The sequence below is a fragment of the Heterodontus francisci genome, chromosome 1 (assembly GCF_036365525.1).
Source record: "Heterodontus francisci isolate sHetFra1 chromosome 1, sHetFra1.hap1, whole genome shotgun sequence".
Taxonomy (NCBI): domain Eukaryota; kingdom Metazoa; phylum Chordata; class Chondrichthyes; order Heterodontiformes; family Heterodontidae; genus Heterodontus; species Heterodontus francisci.
Window position 1 is genome coordinate 53416162 of NC_090371.1, and position 19310 is coordinate 53435471.

General features: G+C 42.3%; 1 protein-coding gene across 1 annotated transcript in view; it reads left to right on the forward strand.

Annotated features, from left to right (window-relative positions):
• The window catches only part of dcc (DCC netrin 1 receptor), a 1023267-nt gene that overhangs the window by 922597 nt on the left and 81360 nt on the right, over positions 1–19310 (forward strand). The window contains exon 24 of the mRNA XM_068054526.1: positions 5453–5524. Within this exon, the coding sequence (XP_067910627.1) occupies positions 5453–5524 (72 nt within the window). The remainder of the gene's footprint in view (positions 1–5452; positions 5525–19310) is intronic.

Consider the following 19310-nt stretch of genomic DNA (forward strand, 5'->3'; position numbering starts at 1 on the left):
GACACTCAGCTCCTGACCACATTACAGCCTTGGTTCAAACATGGACAAAAGAGCTGAACTCAAGAGTTGAGGTGAGAGTGACTGCCCTTGACATCAAGGCAGCATTTGACCGAGTATGGCATCAAGGAGCCCTAGCAAAACTGAGGTCAATGGGAATCAGGGGGAAAACCCTCCGCTGGCTGGAGTCATACCTAGCGCAAAGGAAGATGGTTGTGGTTGTTGGAGGTCAATCATCTGAGCTCCAGGACATCACCTCAGGAGTTCCTCAGGTTAGTGTCCCAGGCCCATCCATCTTCAGCTGCTTCATCAATGACCTAACTTCAATCATAAGGTCAGAAGTGGGGATGTTCGCTGATGATTGCACAATGTTCAGCACCATTCCTGACTCCTCAGATACTGAAGCAGTCCGTGTAGAAATGCAGCAAGACCTGGACAATATCCAGGCTTGGGCTGATAAGTGGCAAGTAACATTCGCGCCACACAAGTGCTAGGCAATGACCATCTCCAACAAGAGAGAATCTAACCATCTTCCCTTGACATTCAACGTCATTACCATTGCTGAATCCCCCACTATCAACATCCTAGGGGCTACCATTGACCAGAAACTGAACTTGAGTAGCCATATAAATACCGTGGCTACAAGAGCAAGTCAAAGGCTAGGAATCCTGAAGTGAGTAACTCGCCTCCTGACTCCCCAAAGCCTGTCCACCATCTGCAAGGCACATGTCAGGAGTGTGATGGAATACTCTCCACTTGCCTGGATGGGTGCAGCTCCAACAACAGTCAAGAAGCACGACACCATCCAGGACAAAGCAGTCCACTTGATTGGCACCCCATCTACAAACATTCACTCCCTCCACCACCGACGCACAGTGGCAGCAGTGTGTACCATCTACAAGATGCACTGCAGCAATGCACCCAGGCTCCTTAGACAGCACCTTCCAAACCCACGACCTCTACCAACCAGAAGGACAAGGGCAGCAAATGCATGGGGACACCACCACCTGCAAGTTCCCCTCCAAGTCACACACAATCCTGACTTGGAACTATATCGTAGTTCCTTCACTATCACTGGGTCAAAATCCTGGAACTCCCTTCCTAACAGCACTGTGGGTATACCTACCCCAAATGGACTGCAGCTTCTCAAAAGCAATTAGGGATGGGCAATAAATGCTGGCCTAGCTAGCGATGCCCACATCCCTGAATGAATTAAAAAAACACATCATCCTGACTTGGAAATATATTGCCGTTCCTCTACTGTTGCTGGGTCAAAATCCTGGACCTCCTTTCCTCACATCACTGTACATATACCCTAAGGACTGCAGTGGTTCAAGAGGTAGCTCACCACCACCCTCTCAAGGGCATTTAGGAGTGAGCTACAAATGCTGACCTTGCTAGCAATGCTCACACTCCATGAACGAATAATGAAAGAAAAAGCCTATGATCACCCATATGCAAAAGCTCCCACACGCGTGTGTGTAGAAAGAGATCATAAGAACAGAAAATATCTTAGAAGAGGACTTAGGTAACGTGGGACATGTACCATCATGCAGTTACGCAAGGTCAGGCATGTGCAATGCCCACAACAGCATAGCATTGGCAGCTTAGGAGCAGGGCCTGGCATTGTTGGATGGATGATTTTTGTCAACCAATGCTGACACAACTATATAAATTGACTTCAGTGTGCGATTCTGATGTTTGGCATATGGATTCAAAGCCCACCTGATGGCATGAAAATGTCTGCTGGCTGTAAAGGTCCCCCCTGAAATAAGTTTGGACAGTCTCAAGTCAGTTCCTAATAGATACAGTATAAAATAGCGGATAGGATCAAAGAAAACCCTAAGGCTTTCTATAGGTATATCAGGAATAAAAGAATGATAAGAGTTAGAACAGGGCCAATCAAGGATAGTAGTGGGAAGTTGTGTGCGGAATCAGAGGAGATAGGGGAAGCGTTAAATGAATATTTTTCGTCAGTATTTACAGTAGAGAAAGAAAATGTTGCCGAGGAGATTACTGAGATACAGCCTACTAGGCTAGATGGGATTGAGATTCACAAGGAGGAGGTGTTAGCAATTTTGGAAAGAGTGAAAGTAGATAAGTCCCCTGGGCCAGATGGGATTTATCCTAGGATTCTCTGGGAAGCCAGGGAGGAGATTGCAGAGCCGTTGTTGTTGATCTTTATGTCGTCATTGTCGACAGGAGTAGTGCCGGAAGACTGGAGGATAGCAAATGTTGTCCCCTTGTTCAAGAAGGGGAGTAGAGACAGCCCTGGTAATTATAGACCTGTGAGCCTTACTTCGGTTGTGGGTAAAATGTTGGAAAAGGTTATAAGAGATAGGATTTATAATCATCTTGAAAAGAATAAGTTCATTTGCGATAGTCAGCACGGTTTTGTGAAAGGTAGGTCGTGCCTCACAATCCTTATTGAGTTTTTCGAGAAGGTGACCAAACAGGTGGATGAGGGTAAAGCCGTGGATGTGGTGTACATGGATTTCAGTAAGGCGTTTGATAAGGTTCCCCACGGTAGGCTATTGCAGAAAATACGGAAGTATGGGGTTGAAGGTGATTTAGAGCTTTGGATCAGAAATTGGCTAGCTGAAAGAAGACAGAGGGTGGTGGTTGATGGCAAATGTTCATCCTGGAGTTTAGTTACCAGTGGTGTACCGCAAGGTTCTGTTTTGGGGCCACTGCTGTTTGTCATTTTTATAAATGACCTGGATGAGGGTGTAGAAGGGTGGGTTAGTAAATTTGCGGATGACACGAAGGTCGGTGGAGTTGTGGATAGTGTCGAAGGGTGTTGTGGGGTACAGAGGGACATAGATAGGCTGCAGAGCTGGGCTGAGACATGGCAAATGGAGTTTAATGCGGAAAAGTGCGAGGTGATTCACTTTGGAAGGAGTAACAGCAATGCAGAGTACTGGGCTAATGGGAAGATTCTTGGTAGTGTAGATGAGCAGAGAGATCTTGGTGTCCAGGTACATAAATCCCTGAAAGTTGCTACCCAGGTTAATAGGGCTGTTAAGAAGGCATATGGTGTGTTAGCTTTTATTCGTAGGGGGATCGAGTTTCGGAGCCACGAGGTCATGATGCAGCTGTACAAAACTCTGGTGAGGCCGCACCTTGAGTATTGAGTGCAGTTCTGGTCACTGCATTATAGGAAGGATGTGGAAGCTTTGGAAAGAGTGCAGAGGAGATTTACTAGGATGTTGCCTGGTATGGAAGGAAGGTCTTACGAGGAAAGGCTGAGGGACTTGGGGTTGTTTTCGTTAGAGAGAAGGAGGAGGAGAGGTGACTTAATAGAGACATACAAGATAATCAGAGGGTTAGATAGGGTGGATAGTGAGAGTCTTTTTCCTCGGATGATGATGGCAAACACGAGGGGACATAGCTTTAAGTTGAGGGGTGAAAGATATAGGACAGATGTCAGAGGTAGCTTCTTTACGCAGAGAGTAGTAGGGGTGTGGAACGCCCTGCCTGCAACAGTAGTAGACTCGCCAACTTTAAGGGCATTTAAGTGGTCATTGGATAGACATATGGATGAAAATGGAATAGTGTAGGTCAGATGGTCGGCGCAACATCGAGGGCCGAAGGGCCTGTACTGCACTGTAATGTTCTCTAAAAAAAGAAATAACCACCCATCATTTGGCAGTAATTGACAATAATTTCAATCTCACTCAGAGAGAAAGATGGCTTATGTGGGAATCAGAAAAAGGTCACAGGCTGATGATGTTTTGAGACACTTTGGGGAACAATTTCTTTGTGCATGAAATTGAATTGCAATGTCATTTATAAAGAATGTGATTACAATTTCAGGATGCCTGATGAAGAGTGAAAATCCTCTGTTATTGGGACATTTGTACATCTAATCATGGCATACATAAAATGAGTGTCCCAAATGGAAAGTGTTTATTCCTCTGCAGTAAGAGAGCTCACCTCAATCATCACAAAGTTTATGTTCTTTTTGTAAATAATTGAGTAAATTATTAGTAAATAAAGTTCTAATGTAATCTTGGAGAGGGGTAAACCTGAAGTGAGAGACAAGAAAAAAAAAACCTTGATAAATATATTTCAAGAACCAATGCAATACTAAATGCAGAATAATGATAGATACGGAGATAAACATGGACTTAATTATTCAAGTCTCTTAATCCTCATGAATTTTGAATTTTCATGACGGAACTTAAAACAGATTTTCTCATTGGCAAAATTGCAGGTCTGTTAATTAATGTGATTATCATAAAATAGTGAAGCATGAGTGAAATATAAAAAAAATCACAGCACAGCTACTTTTAGCAATAATATCTGTATCTTATTGCACCCAGTCAGATCCTCCCAGTCGCAAGTTGAATTGTTGCTTCAAATTACTTCATCATTTCTTTGTACTTATTTCCTAAATTTGCTGTTTATGTTTTGGTATTGTTGCTATGTGATGTATAAAATGCTGCAAATATGTATGTGTTGTTAAGAAATTCCTTCTAAAGGATAAATCTATACTAATTCTAATTCGGAGCATTGGCAAGTCAAGAATAAATGATTGGCCACACCTCTGACTTAGCACCATTTCTTCCAATTTGAACTGAGAAAATATGGAGTCTTACATTGGTGTTCTGGCAGATTGTCCTGATGAGTGCAAGACAAAAAGCTTCGACAACATGTCCCTATTTTCAGCAATACTCAAGGTCTGTACTACTAAATGACTATTTATTAGTTATTTGTGGTGTACCCCCTTACATCAAAATGTTAGTTTGTAAAAGTAAAGCACTCACTTCAATCACTTTCGTTGTGGGAAATAGCTAAATTACAATAGGCAAACCTGTGAAGTAATAGTGTGACAGGTGCTTTATTAGATTCTGTTGCTCAGGTCCAATCTTCAGGTGTTCCAAATCCTGAATCAACTTTTCCAATCTTATTATCCAAATTCTGGTACTCCCCTCTTTCCAGTTCAAGTTTTCTGCTGAATGATATCCTAGATTGAACAATTAACACATGACGAATGCAGTGGTGATGTCATCAACCCTGCCATCATGAGTGCAAAAGTGCATTTGAGCCAGAAGCAACATCAGTTTGCAATACATTGGAAAGCTTTTTTTCTTTTATTATGAAAAGCTTTCTAATCTTTCAATCTAATAACTCAAAAAACAAATCTATTATTTGGAAGAATTTGAAGTTTAATGCGAAATATTTAACTTTCCTAACAAAATGAGGACGTTTGAATGACCTGGGACGGAGTGCTCCTTTCAGTGGAATAACTTACAAAGTATTTGAAGAGGTGTGCATAGGTGATTGAAATATTTCGTGACTGGGTGTCACTGATGCAGCCCAGCACCTTTATTATTTGCCTACTGTTTTTTTATGTTCAAGGTATTGCTGAAGGTTTCTTTTATACCACTGTTCCCCTGTGCTGATGTCCAGCTCAGTTTTATAGCTCTGACATGTATTCTTTGCTCAGCAGGTAGGAGTGTACATGGAGATGGAGTATTCTGGCCAGCAGACACCAACCTAATTGACAGGAGCAGCTTAAATGGTAAGTTCATCAATGTAAAATGAAATAAAACAACATCTGTATTTTCTGCCACTGAAGGCACCTTGGTGGGACATAGTTCCATGGCTGGTAGTAGCCCTCTGGTACCTCACTTCCCAGTTGAGCAGTGATTGTTGGTAAGATATTCTATCAGAGAAAGATTCACATGCAGAGACCAACCCTGTTCTCACTGCGTGTCCAGACATATATGGATTTCCAGGTCACAATAGTGATCAAGAGTGGGAATCCAGGCTAATTTTTCCTCCTTTTCTGGCCCAATGAACTGAGGCCAATTGTAGCCAAACTTCAATCGCTGCTATCAGCTAATTCAGCAATGATCAGAGAATCTCTGGTGGATTTAGCTTGTAAACTGTTAGGGTTGTCTAAAGCAGCATGCGCTCAGATGATCTATATAATTGGAATTTTAACGTACTATTTTAGGCTAAGTAACCATTACTTAGTAACCACATGTTCTTGGATATTAAACACTGGCTCTGACATTCCATCCCAGTCAACAACTTTTTCAATGACATTCATGCTTAGAATAATTAATACTGTTATATATTGCATGCTGCCCCTGTGGTAATTTAAGAAAGCCATAAGGTTTTACACTGCAGGTTAATGATTCTTCTGTAGGTCTTCAAATCAAATGCAGTCAATGACAAGAACAGTATTCTTAAAATTTGAGTTAAAACTGATCTTTGAAAGAAATTCCTTCAGGAAAAGTTATAGTATTTAAACAGCTTTCAAAAGGAATTTAAATTGTTCAACAGTCTGAAACAAGTCATTATGACTGACCTTTGCAAATTAATCTTCATGTTTTTCCAGCTGTCACAACAGCTGTCAAAGTCAAATATTTTGTTTTAAAGAAAATTGAAGCCTTTTGTTATTTTCTATTCTATGTTCTCTGTGGTTACCTCTGTACATACAATAACCACACTCAAAACGGCGGCCAAACAACATGTTTTCATATCTTTTCCAGTGTTGCTCTCTTATCAACCACTGGAATTACGCATGAGGAATCTGGGGTGACTCCTTTTTACAATTCCTGGGGGATAGGGATATTTCTCACCATCACTCTGTGTAACCCACGTGATTGATATCAAGAACCCACCACGTGAAAATTCATAAACAATAACTAGCGCCCTTCCATTCATCGGCACTAGGATGTTTTACCAAATGTGTTTGCCATGTTTAAACAAGCTAAAACAGTATGCTGGATAGAAAATAATGAGACTAATTAGAAGGCATTAATATCATTGAAGGAAGTGAGATCACAACTGGAAAATTACTCAATTGTGCCAGTAATTTTTTAATTCCGTACAAAATATGTGCAGGTGGATTTGATTTACTTTGGGTTGGCTGTTTCACAGATTTAATAGGAACATTCAAACATGGAACAGCCAGTAAGGGGGGAACTTTTCCCAGGCAAGGGAAGGTGGATTTGTATTTGTGCAGGGAGTTAAATCCCCTGAAATTAACGTTGGGTCAGGATCCCAACATCATCCTGCCCTCTTCTGGGTTTCTGTAAAGCAGGACTGAAGGCGAGCGGAAAGTCTCCTTGGATCTGTTGGGTGAGTAATTTTTTTTAGTTGTTCATGGGTTGTGAGCATCACTGGCAGATCAGCATTTATTTTCCATCCCTAATTGCCCTTACAATGGTGGTGGTGAGCTGTCTTCTTGAACCATGTAATATAGGTACATCCACAGTGCTGGAAGGAAGGCAGTGGATTTTGACCCAGTGACAGTGAAGGAATAGCCATATAGTTCTAAGTTAGGATGGTATGTGACTTGGAGGGAACTTGCAGGTGGTGGTGTTCCCATGATTCTGCTGCCCTTGTCCTTCTAGGTGGTAGAGGTCACAGGTTTGGAAGGTGCTGTTGAAGGAGTCTTGGCGAGTTGCTGCAGTGTATCCAGTAGATTTCACACACTGCTGCCATTGTGTGCCAGTGGTGGAGGAAGTGAATGTTTAAGGTGGTGGATGGGGTGCCAATCCAGAGGGCTGCTTTGTCCTGGGTGGTGTTAAGCCTCTTGAGTGTTTTTGGAGCTGTACTCATCCGGGCGTGGAGAGCATTCCATCACATTCCGGACTTGTGCCTTGTAGATGGTGGACAGACTTTTGGGAGTCAGGAGGTGAGTTACTTGCTGCAGAATTCCCAGCCTGCTCTTGTAGCCACAGTATTTATATAGCTGATCCAGTTAAGCTTCTGGCCAATGGTAAAACCTAGGATGTGGATTGTGGGGATTCAACAATGGTAATGCCGTTGAACATTCAGAGTAGATGGTTAGATTCTCTTTTATTGGAGATGGTTATTGCCTGGCACTTGTGTGACACTAATGTTAGTTTCCAGTTATCAGTCCAAGCCTAAATGTTGTCTAGGTCTTGCTGCGTGTGGGCACGGACTGCTTCAATATCTGAGGAGTTGCAAATGGTACTGACCATTGTGCAATCAATAGTGAATATCCCCACTTCTGACATTATGATGAAGGGAAGGTCATTGATGAGGCAGCTGAAGATGGTTGGGTCTGGGACACCACTCTGAGCATGACCTACAGTGATATCCTGGGGCAGAGATGATTGGCTTCCAACAATCAAAGCCATCTTCCTTTGTGCTAGGTATGGGAGGCAGAGAGGGTTATGGAAGGAATTTCAGGAGTTAGGTCCCAGGCAACTGAAAGTGTGGCCAATATTGGTGGAATAATTAAAATCAGGTTTGCTCAAGAGGCCAGATTTGGAGGAGTGCAAAAATCTGGGAGGATATACGTCGAGAAAAGGGAGGGGGGCGAGGCCTTGGAAGGATTTGAAAACAAGGATATAATGACTGGGAGCCATGCAAGCTAATGAGCACAGGGGTGATGGGTGAACAAGACTTGGTGTGGGTTAGGATACGGACAGCTGACCTTTCCATGCATTCAGCATTATGAAAAGGTGGGAGATGGGTCACTGGCCAGGGGAGCATTGGAATAGCTGAGTCTAGAAATAACAGAGGCATGGATGAGGATTTCAGCAGCAGATGAGCTGAGCCAGGGGAGGAGAAGGTGATGTCAGGAGGTGGAAGTAGGCAGTCTTGGTAATGGAGTGGATATGTTGTGGGAAGCTCATTTCAAAGTCAAATAGGATGACAAGTTGCGAACAGGCAGGTTCAGCCTCAGACCATTGCCAAGGAAAAGGTTGAAATCAGTGACTAGGGAATGGGTTTAGTGGCAGGGACCAAAGACAATGGCTTAATTAGTTGGAAGAAATCACTACTCTTCCAGGACTGGATATCAGACAAGCAGTGTAACAATATAATAATAAAAGCAAAATACTGCGGATGCTGGAAATCTGAAATAAAAACAGAAAGTGCTGGAAATACTCAACAGATCTGGCAGCATCTGTGGAGAGAGGAGCAGAGTTAATATTTCAGATCAGTGACCTTTCATCAGAACTGGCAAAGGTTAGAAATGTAATAGGTTATAAGCAAGTAAAGCGGGGGTTGGGGGAAAGAGAACAAAAGGGAAAGTGTGTGATAGGACTGAGGGCTGGAAAGATTAACTGACAAGGAGGACATGAGGCAAAGGCAGAGAGTGTGCTAATGGTGTGGTGAAAGATAAAGCATTAGTGCAAAGGGAGTGTTAATGACAGAATAATGAGAAATCCTAGCCAAAAGCACAAACATGCAAAAACCAGTAGGCAGGCAGATGGTTAAAAAAGAGAGATGGAATAAAAATAAAAAAGGGCCAGTCGTGCTCTGAAATTATTGAACTCGATGTTCATCCGGTAGGCTGCAGCGTGCCTAATCGGAAAATGAGGTACTGTTCCTCGAGCTTGCGTTGACGTTCACTGGAACATTCGGCAAGCCCAAAGCAGCGTAACAAGTCAGAGACAGTTGTGGGATTGAAAGAAGTGGTGGGAGGTAGAGTTGGGTATTGTAAATGTACATGTGAAATCTGATGTTGTGCTTTTGGATGATGTCGTTAAAGGGCAGCCTGGAGAGGCAAAATATGAGGGACCAAGGATAGATTCAAGTTTAGCTCTAACCTACTCCAAGATCTAAGTAACTACCTACCCTTCATTCTACTATCATCAATGTACCTATCCAAGAGTCGCTTAAATGTCCCTAATGTATCTGCTTCTACTACCACCGCTGGCAGTGCATTCCACGCACCCACCACTCTCTGTGGAAAGAACCTACCTCTGACCAGAAATAGGAAGGGTGTGGTAACAATGTTGGGGCTGTACTACAGGCCTCCCAACAGTGAGCGTGAGATAGAGGTACAAATATGTAAACAGATTATGGAAAGATGTAGGAGCAACAGGGTGGTGGTGATAGGAGATTTTAATTTTCCCAACATTGACAGGGATTCACTTAGTGTTAGAGGTCCAGATGGAGCAGAATTTGTAAGGAGCATCCAGGAGGGTTTTCTAGAGCAGTATGTAAATAGTCCAACTCGGGAAGGGGCCATACTGGACCTGGTGTTGGGGAATGAGCCCGGCCAGGTTGTTGAAGTTTCAGTAGGGGACTACTTTGGGAATAGTGATCACAATTCCGTAAGTTTTAGAATACTCATGAACAAAGACGAGAGTGGTCCCAAAGGAAGAGTGCTAAATTGGGGGAAGGCCAACTATACCAAAATTCGGCAGGAGCTGGGGAATGTAGATTGGGAGCAGCTGTTTGAAAGTAAATCCACATTTGATATGTGGGAGGCTTTTAAAGAGAGGTTGATTAACGTGCAGGAGAGACATGTGAAAATGAGGGATAGAAATGGCAAGATTAGGGAACCATGGATGACAGGTGAAATTGTGAGACTAGCTAAGAGGAAAAAGGAAGCATACATAAGGTCTAGGAGGCTGAAGAAAGACGAAGCTTTGAAAGAATATCGGGAATGTAGGACCAATCTGAAACGAGGAATTAAGAGGGCTAAAAGGGGTCATGAAATATCTTTAGCAAACAGTGTTAAGGAAAATCCCAAAGCCTTTTATTCATATATAAGGAGCAAGAGGGTAACTAGAGAAAGGATTGGCCCACTCAAGGACAAAGGAGGAAAGTTATGCGTGGAGTCAGAGAAAATGGGTGCGATTCTAAATGAGTACTTTGCATCGGTATTCACCGAGGAGAGGGACATGACGGATGTTGAGGTTAGGGACAGATATTCGATTACTCTAGGTCAAGTCGGCATAAGGAGGGAGGAAGTGTTGGGTATTCTAAAAGGCATTAAGGTGGACAAATCCCCAGGTCCGGATGGGATCTATCCCAGGTTACTGAGGGAAGCGAGAGAGGAAATAGCTGGGGCCTTAACAGATATCTTTGCAGCATCCTTAAACACGGGTGAGGTCCCGGAGGACTGGAGAATTGCTAATGTTGTCCCCTTGTTTAAGAAGGGTAGCAGGGAAAATCCAGGTAATTATAGACTGGTGAGCCTGACGTCAGTGGTAGGGAAGCTGCTGGAGAAGATACTGAGGGATAGGATCTATTCCCATTTGGAAGAAAATGGGCTTGTCAGTGATAGGCAACATGGTTTTGTGCAGGGAAGGTCATGTCTTACCAACTTAATAGAATTCTTTGAGGAAGTGACAAAGTTGATTGATGAGGGAAGGGCTGTAGATGTCATATACATGGACTTCAGTAAGGCGTTTGATAAGGTTCCCCATGGTAGGCTGATGGAGAAAATGAAGTCGCATGGGGTCCAGGGTGTACTAGCTAGATGGATAAATAACTGGCTGGGCAACAGGAGACAGAGAGTAGCACTGGAAGGGAGTTTCTCAAAATGGAGACATGTGACCAGTGGTGTTCCACAGGGATCCGTGCTGGGACCACTGTTGTTTGTGATATACATAAATGATTTGGAGGAAAGTATAGGTGGTCTGATTAGCAAGTTTGCAGACGACACTAAGATTGGTGGAGTAGCAGATAGTGAAGGGGACTGTCAGAGAATACAGCAGAATATAAATAGATTGGAGAGTTGGGCAGAGAAATGGCAGATGGAGTTCAATCAGGGCAAATGCGAGGTGATGCATTTTGGAAGATCCAATTCAAGAGTGAATTATACAGTAGATGGAAAAGTCCTGGGGAAAATTGATGTACAGAGAGACTTGGGTGTTCAGGTCCATTGTTCTCTGAAGGTGGCAACGCAGGTCAATAGAGTGGTCAAGAAGGCATACGGCATGCTTTCCTTCATCGGACGGGGTATTGAGTACAAGGGTTGGCAGGTCATGTTACAGTTGTATAGGACTTTGGTTCGGCCACATTTGGAATACTGCGTGCAGTTCTGGTCGCCACATTACCAAAAGGATGTAGATGCTTTGGAGAGGGTGCAGAGGAGGTTCACCAGGATGTTGCCTGGTATGGAGGGCGCTAGCTATGAAGAGAGGTTGAGCAGATTAGGATTATTTTCATTAGAAAGACGGAGGTTGAGGGGGGACCTGATTGAGGTGTACAAAATCATGAGAGGTATAGACAGGGTGGATAGCAAGAAGCTTTTTCCCAGAGTGGGGGATTCAATTACTAGGGGTCACGAGTTCAAAGTGAGAGGGGAAAAGTTTAGGGGGGGTATGCGTGGAAAGTTCTTTACGCAGAGGGTGGTGGGTGCCTGGAACGCGTTGCCAGCGGAGGTGGTAGACGCGGGCACGATAGCGTCTTTTAACATGTATCTGGACAGATACATGAATGGGCAGGAAGCAAAGAGATACAGACACTTAGAAAATAGGCGACATGTTTAGATAGAGGATCTGGATCGGCGCAGGCTTGGAGGGCCGAAGGGCCTGTTCCTGTGCTGTAATTTTCTTTGTTCTCTTTGTTCTTTGACATCTCCCCTAAACCTTCCTCCAATCACCTTAAAATTATGCCCCCTGGTGATACCCCTTTCCGCCCTGGGAAAAAGTCTGTGGCTATCCACTCTATCTATGCCTCTCATCAGCTTGTACACCTCTATCAAGTCACCTCTCATCCTTCTTCGCTCCAATGAGAAAAGCCCTAGCTCCCTCAAGCTTTCTTCATAAGACATGACAATTAGGGATGGGCAATAAATGCTGACCTAGCCAGTGCAGCTCAAATCGCATGAATGAATAAAAAAAATCACTGAAGTTTGAAAATAAAACATTACATAATATTATTAGATTTTTTTCTGTGGCAAGAAAACCTAGGTTGCTTCAAATTTTTGAGTGATTTGTGGGAGATGTCATTATGCCAGATTTGTCTTCTTTTTTATTGCATTTAATGTTCCTGTCATCCATGGTTTTGTTAACATTCATTTTAAATTTAACTAGTGCTTAGAGGATCAGAGTACGCCATCCTTTCACCTCCGGTGACGGTGTTTTAATCCAGTGAACTGATGGAATGAAGCTCCTCTCTCTTTGACAGCTGGAAGAGTCTCACGTGAAATGAGACTGAATAGTGGGCAAGAGTCCAGAACAGAAAACTGCCCATAATTCATTACTAATTTGGCAGCCTCAGTCAAGGATGGATGGTGTGAAAAATCAAAATGACACACTTGTGTAGGAGGGGGCTCTACTGCGGTTGGCTTTATACCCATTGTTACTTTGTTTTTAATTCATGCTGTGCCCCTTGTGCCAGTGGTTCATTCTGCAGCTAGGCACTGATGGAAAAGTGTGTTGCTCCCCAAACTAAGCACCAAGTCTTATCTCCCCACCCCAAGTCTTAGATTTAAATTGGAAATTAGCTAACTTTCTTCTAGTTGGAATTTGGCATATTTTAATTTTATGAGGGGGAAATATGTACTGTTTTCTACTGCCACTTTGGGTCAAGAAGTATTGCTTTCAATAATTTATTTTTGCTCCATGATGTAACTGCAAATTTAGGCTTTAAACTGGCTGAACAAAATCTTTTCAGGCCAATTTTTAGCTATCTTTGCTCTTCCTTTCTTCTGCTTTCAGGGATAGAAACAAGCAGCTGTTGGCAAATAGTTTCATTTTAGCTAGCTCAGGCAACCTTTACAGACTACATTCACAAAGCAGCTCACATATTCACTCTTCCCAGTCAGAGAAATACGTCTCAAGTCAGTCTAGTCAGTTCTTAATCAGAGCTTATTTCTGAATCATCTACTGGGTCGTGACTCTTAAAATAGTTTAAAAAGAGATACTGATAGTTACAAATTGCAGACATTTCAATTTTATTTATTGAAATACATTTCATTTAAGTTGCACTTATGTTACTGTCTAGCAATTATTTGTGCTATAATCTTTTGTAATTAAGAATTCTGGAATTCATATCTTAAATTGCAATCAATAACCAGTAAAATGAGAACTTTTTTAATATGTTTGTTTACGATTATATTCATTTAAAAAAGACATGTGGCAGAAGCAAATTAATGAATAGGATTAGAACATATGACAAATAAATTGATAGAATTTATGGAAGATACAATGATAAATGAATAGTTAGATGGGTACATAGGATGATAGATAGAAAGGATGAGAGCTAGTCGAGATTATAGACAGACATGTCAGATAATAGATGATTATGATACCAAGATGCATGGCTGCAGGACAAACTCTTGAGGTTTCATAATGTCATAAACCATGAGGTTTTCTATTTTTCTTACTCTTACACTATAGGTGCTCTGGTTTACATAGCAGAGATGCCATAATATTCCTTGAATCGGTTCTACCTTAGGGCAGTCCAGTTGTTGAGATGCTACGCAGGAATTTCTAAAATTTAAACCAGACACTAAATGTCATATTTTTAAAATCATAAGCGATTTATTCACTAATAGTTATGCCTTCTGATATGAAACTATTAATTGAGGATTTCAAAAAAATCAGCATCAAAATAAACATCAACAGGACAATTTTACATAATCACATTGCTGGCATAACGATTACTGTGACAGGAATGCTTGTTGGGAATTTGAGTATGGAAGGCCCCTACCATTTCTTATCTATTAACCTCAATAGCCAGAAAATCATGAACGGTCTACTGACTTATGTACCCAAATTTCTGATTTGTGATCATACGGTACAAAGATTTCCATCACAAGCACAAATTCTTAAAATCTACTTGCCAAACTCCAGCCATGACCCCATCTCCTTGTGTGAGATGAGGTGTACCTGCGGGGTCAACATTATAGGGCACTGCCAGCATTGCAGCTCAACACATTTCAGCCCCAATCTGTTGAAGGCACAATTCCTTCAACAATTGCCATCCTGTGTGTGCAGTTGTTTACCAGTTGTTAAAGTTCTTAAATCTATCCCATAATATAACTGAAGTGGAATCAAGAGCATTGCCAGAGTAACTGTTCTCCCAGGGTCCTGCCCAACATTTATCCCTCAACCAGTATGATTAAAACAAGCTATCTGGTCATTTGTTGCCATTTGTGGGACCTTACCGTGCACAACTTGCTGCCACATTTAGAAAGAAAGAGTTGCATTTGTATAGCACATTTTACAACCTCAGAACATCCCAAAGTGTTATACAGTTCTCTCCCTCTCTCTCTCTTTTATATATATATATATATATATATATATATATAATAGAGAAAGAGGAATTTCTATGGCATTTGCAGTGAATATATGGGTGCTTTCGTTTGGTCTGGGTGTTTTAAAAATACTGCATGTTACGTTGCTGCTGAATATAAAATAAGCGAGTGGGTGAGAACACGCATTATATGAGAACAAGCATTGTACTCTGAGGGAATTTAAATGTGTAACGTTGCTAAGATATTGACCTGATTAGCAGTAACCTGTGAAGGACGAACTTTCCTTTAGAGATTTGGGGATTCATTTGCATCTCTTTAGTTCAGGCAGAGCCTCACTTAACAAATCTTGTCCCAGAGCTTGCCTAGGATTAGTAAAATGAGCTGCTTCTAAAGGATAAGCCACCTGATGGGATCATAGACTTTAATTTCAGCTGTTATAATGAGAGAACAGGACTTCAGATTTCATGATATTAATTACACTGATTATTAACAAATGTACCTTAGAGACACGATTGACTCCATTTTACCTCATGGAATCATATGTACCTTTAAGTTCATAACAGTAAATGAATGAGGAAGAATCACAAAGCACAGAGTTAAAAAATGAAGGGGTGCATAAAGCTTGGATCGGAGATGTGAATACAAGCTCACAACATGCGATTAAAGCATAAGGTTGATTACTTTCTTTAGCTGTGGTGATTGAAAGGACATAGAGAACCGCATGATTTGTTTTTTTACATTTAATACATCGAGTGTTAGGGAACCTATACCCATGTATGCTTTTAATGACAAGCTTCTTTACTCTGCCCTCTGGGGAAAAAATCTGTCTAGATTAATGTGCATTTGTATTATGGACAGCCATAACAACTCATATTTCCATCGTGCCTTTAATGCAATAAATCATCCTAAGATCCTTCCCTGTGGAAGAACAGAGAACAATAATTAATAGAAGAATTAGGAGTGGTGATTAAAGGCAGAGGCAGCGAGGGAGAGAGAGGCAAGGGAAGAAATTTAGAGTGTAAGATCGAGGTGGCTGAAGGCTTTGCCACAAATGGTGAAATGAAGGAAGGTTGAGGTGTAAGGAAGCTAGTCCCAGAGGATTGAAGGTTACAGACTGGGACCTATGGCTGGAAGAGATAGGATGAGATGTATCTGTGGAAATATTTGATTTGAAAGGCTTTTATTTCAGTGTGTTGTTGGATTGGGGAAGGTGGAGGTGATGAACGAGGAGGACTTGGAGCATGACCGAATGCAGATGGCAGAGTTTTGCATCAGCTAGACTTTCTGCAGAGTGGAGGCCAGTAGAGAAGTCAGATCTGAAGTTAAGAAAAATATAGTTAAGGATTTCAGCACTGTGGAGGTGAGGTAAGGGAAGGCAGTGGGCAATGTTGTGGTGATGGAGTGTGAAACTGAGCTCAGGGGGAATCAGGACAGTGAAATTGACATTGCTTGGTTTCACCTGACAAGCAGCCATGGAGGGGCATGGAGATGGGGTTATGGATGCACGTTTTTGGTGGGAGCTAAATAAGATGGCTTTGGATATTCTCACCTTAACTTGGAGGAGGTTTTGGCTCATTCTTGGCTTGATGTCAGACAAGCAATTTGACAACACAGTGATGGTCATGGGATGGAGAGTTGAGCTGGTAATCATTAGCATACAGATGGAAACTATCCCCGTGCATTAAGCAGCCTAACCAGCTGTCCTTATAAGCTGTTCTAGTACCGGGTGAGTTTGTGTATCTTTGAAGATTTTTGTGGGGTCAGGAGGAGCAAATGAACAAATCTTCTGCTCATTTCAGGCCTATCTGTCACAACCTGTCCCCCAAGTATGATTGCTTCATCCCTCCTACCCCTAGCCCCCACTACATAGATAAAACTTCTAGCTCAACTCCATGTTTTATTTTTATTTATTTAGAGATACAGCACTGAAACAGGCCCTTCGGCCCACCGAGTCTGTGCCAACCAACAACCACCCATTTATATTAACCTACATCAATCCTATATTCCCTACCACAACCCCTCCCACTATTCTCCTACCACCTACCTACACTAGGGACGATTTACAATGGCCAATTTACCTATCAACCTGCAAGTCTTTGGCTGTGGGAGGAAACCGGAGCACCCGGTGGAAACCCACGCAGTCACAGGGAGAGCTTGCAAACTCCACACAGGCAGTACCCAGAAGTGAACCCAGGTCGCTGGAGCTGTGAGGCTGCGGTGCTAACCACTGCGCCACTGTGCTGAGTAAAGTTCCTGGGCCCCTGACTGACAAGTTGTGCGCGAGCTCTAGTTTGGTACTCACAGCTCATCCAGGAGTAAGCAAATGTGGCCCAGCTCTCACTGTCAGTCAGACTTCACAACAAGGCCTTGGGGTGGATGGCATGAGTGCTCCTCCTGCTGTGTCAGGTTGGTCTACAAGAAAAAACAAATTCATTCCACATTTTTGGTAAAGCTGTCGCTTTGAAATTATTGTGGAATCCATAAAAGGAGCAGGAGCTGCCTGTGTTGTTTAAATCCGCCAACTCCACGTTGCACTCTACTGGTCCAGGTAGCTGTGGGGGTCTCAGGCTTTAGTCTAACTGGCTGCTTAGATTCACACAACTTGAACACACCTTTGCATCGGAAATGAGAAAAAAAAACATATGCCATTTCTGTCATGATTTAAGTGATATGTTTGACATAATTTTTGTGATTGCTTTACCATGAATGAAATATCCCTTTAAGCCGCAATCACAGGAGTTTAAAGATCAATGAAGAAAAAAAACGCCAGAATTTGGAACATGATAGCGACTTGATGGATATAAATATTTGCTCTTTCATCCACTGTGATTACGACTAGAACTCTCATGTGCAATTACCGTGAGGAATCACTTGGTTATTGCTAGCAGTTATTGGAGTGATCAAGTGATTATTCATGGGTTCAACTGAAGGTCTCTTGTGTAATCACATGAAAAGACAAATAGACCAGCGACAAAATGAAGGTGAAGGATAAACTGTTAGAATTGAAGAAGGGCAATAACCAGTGTGTTTGCAACTATTATGAGATGTAAAGCGATGCATGACAATCGACTACATGATCCTTACAATCTGGCTATTACCACAAAGTAACCGTAATAATGGTTTCATGTGTAAACAGGATCATTTTACATTTACATGACAGATGTAACTACGACAATTCCTTAAAGGAGAATGCCAGTTTAAGTGATGAGGCTCACACCATTACCTTAGCAACTTGACCAGGACAGGACTTGGGAAAAATAATCAGGCAGGGAGGCAGGATGTCATCACTAGTAAGCTATGTTTCAGTCAAAGGCACAGAATGTCAAGAGTTTATTCAAGAGGCAGGAACAGAGGGACCTGGGGATATATGTGCACAAATCATTGAAGGTGGTGGCGCAGGTTGAGAAAGTGGTTAAAAAAGCATACAAGATCCTGGGCTTTGTAAATAGAGGCATAGAGTACAAAAGCAAGGAGATTTTGATGAAGCTTTATAAAAAACTGGTTTGGCCTCAAATGGAATATTGTGTCCAATTCTGGGCACCACACTTTAGGAAGAATATGAAGGCTTTAGAAAGGGCGCAGAAAAGATTTACGAGAATGGTTCCAGGGTACAGGACTTCATTTATGTGGTTAGATTGGAGAAGCTGAGGTTATTCTCCTGAGAGAAGAGACGGTTAAGAGGAGATATGATAAAAGTATTCAAAATCATGACGGTCTAGACACAGTAGATAGAGAGAAACTATTCTCATTGGCAGAAGGGTCAAGAGCCAGAGGACATAGATTTAAGGGGAATGGCAAAAGAACCAACGCCAACATAAGGAAAAAGATTTTTATGCTGTGAGTGATTAAAATCTGGAATTGACTGCCTGAGAATGTGGCGGAGGCAGATTCAATCATGGCTTTCAAAAAGGAATTAGATAATTATCTGAAGAGAGAAAATTTGCAGGGCTATGGGAAAAGGGCAGGGTAGTGGGACTGGGTGAGTTGCTGTTGCATACAGCCAGCATGGACATCATGGGCCGAATGGCCTCCTTCTGTGCTGTAACTATTCTATGATTCTAGAGTGAACAAACATACTGGAGCAAAATGTAGGTGGTGACTGGTCCACTGGCAGAGTCCAAGGGAGCAGTGGTGGCTGGGGTGAGTGGGATGGGAGCGAGGTTGCTAAAGTTAATCCCCCAGCAGACATGCTGGGCTGGAGATTGGTCAGAGAGGAGGATGAGACAATTATGGTTGCTTATAAGGAGACAGTGACAGGTGCCTCAGTGGGCCATTCAGAGACTGCCACTAGAGGTGGTGTTTTTATTTATTTGTTTCATGGGATGTGGGCATTATTGGCAAGGCCAGTATTTTTTGCCCATCTCTAATTGCCCTT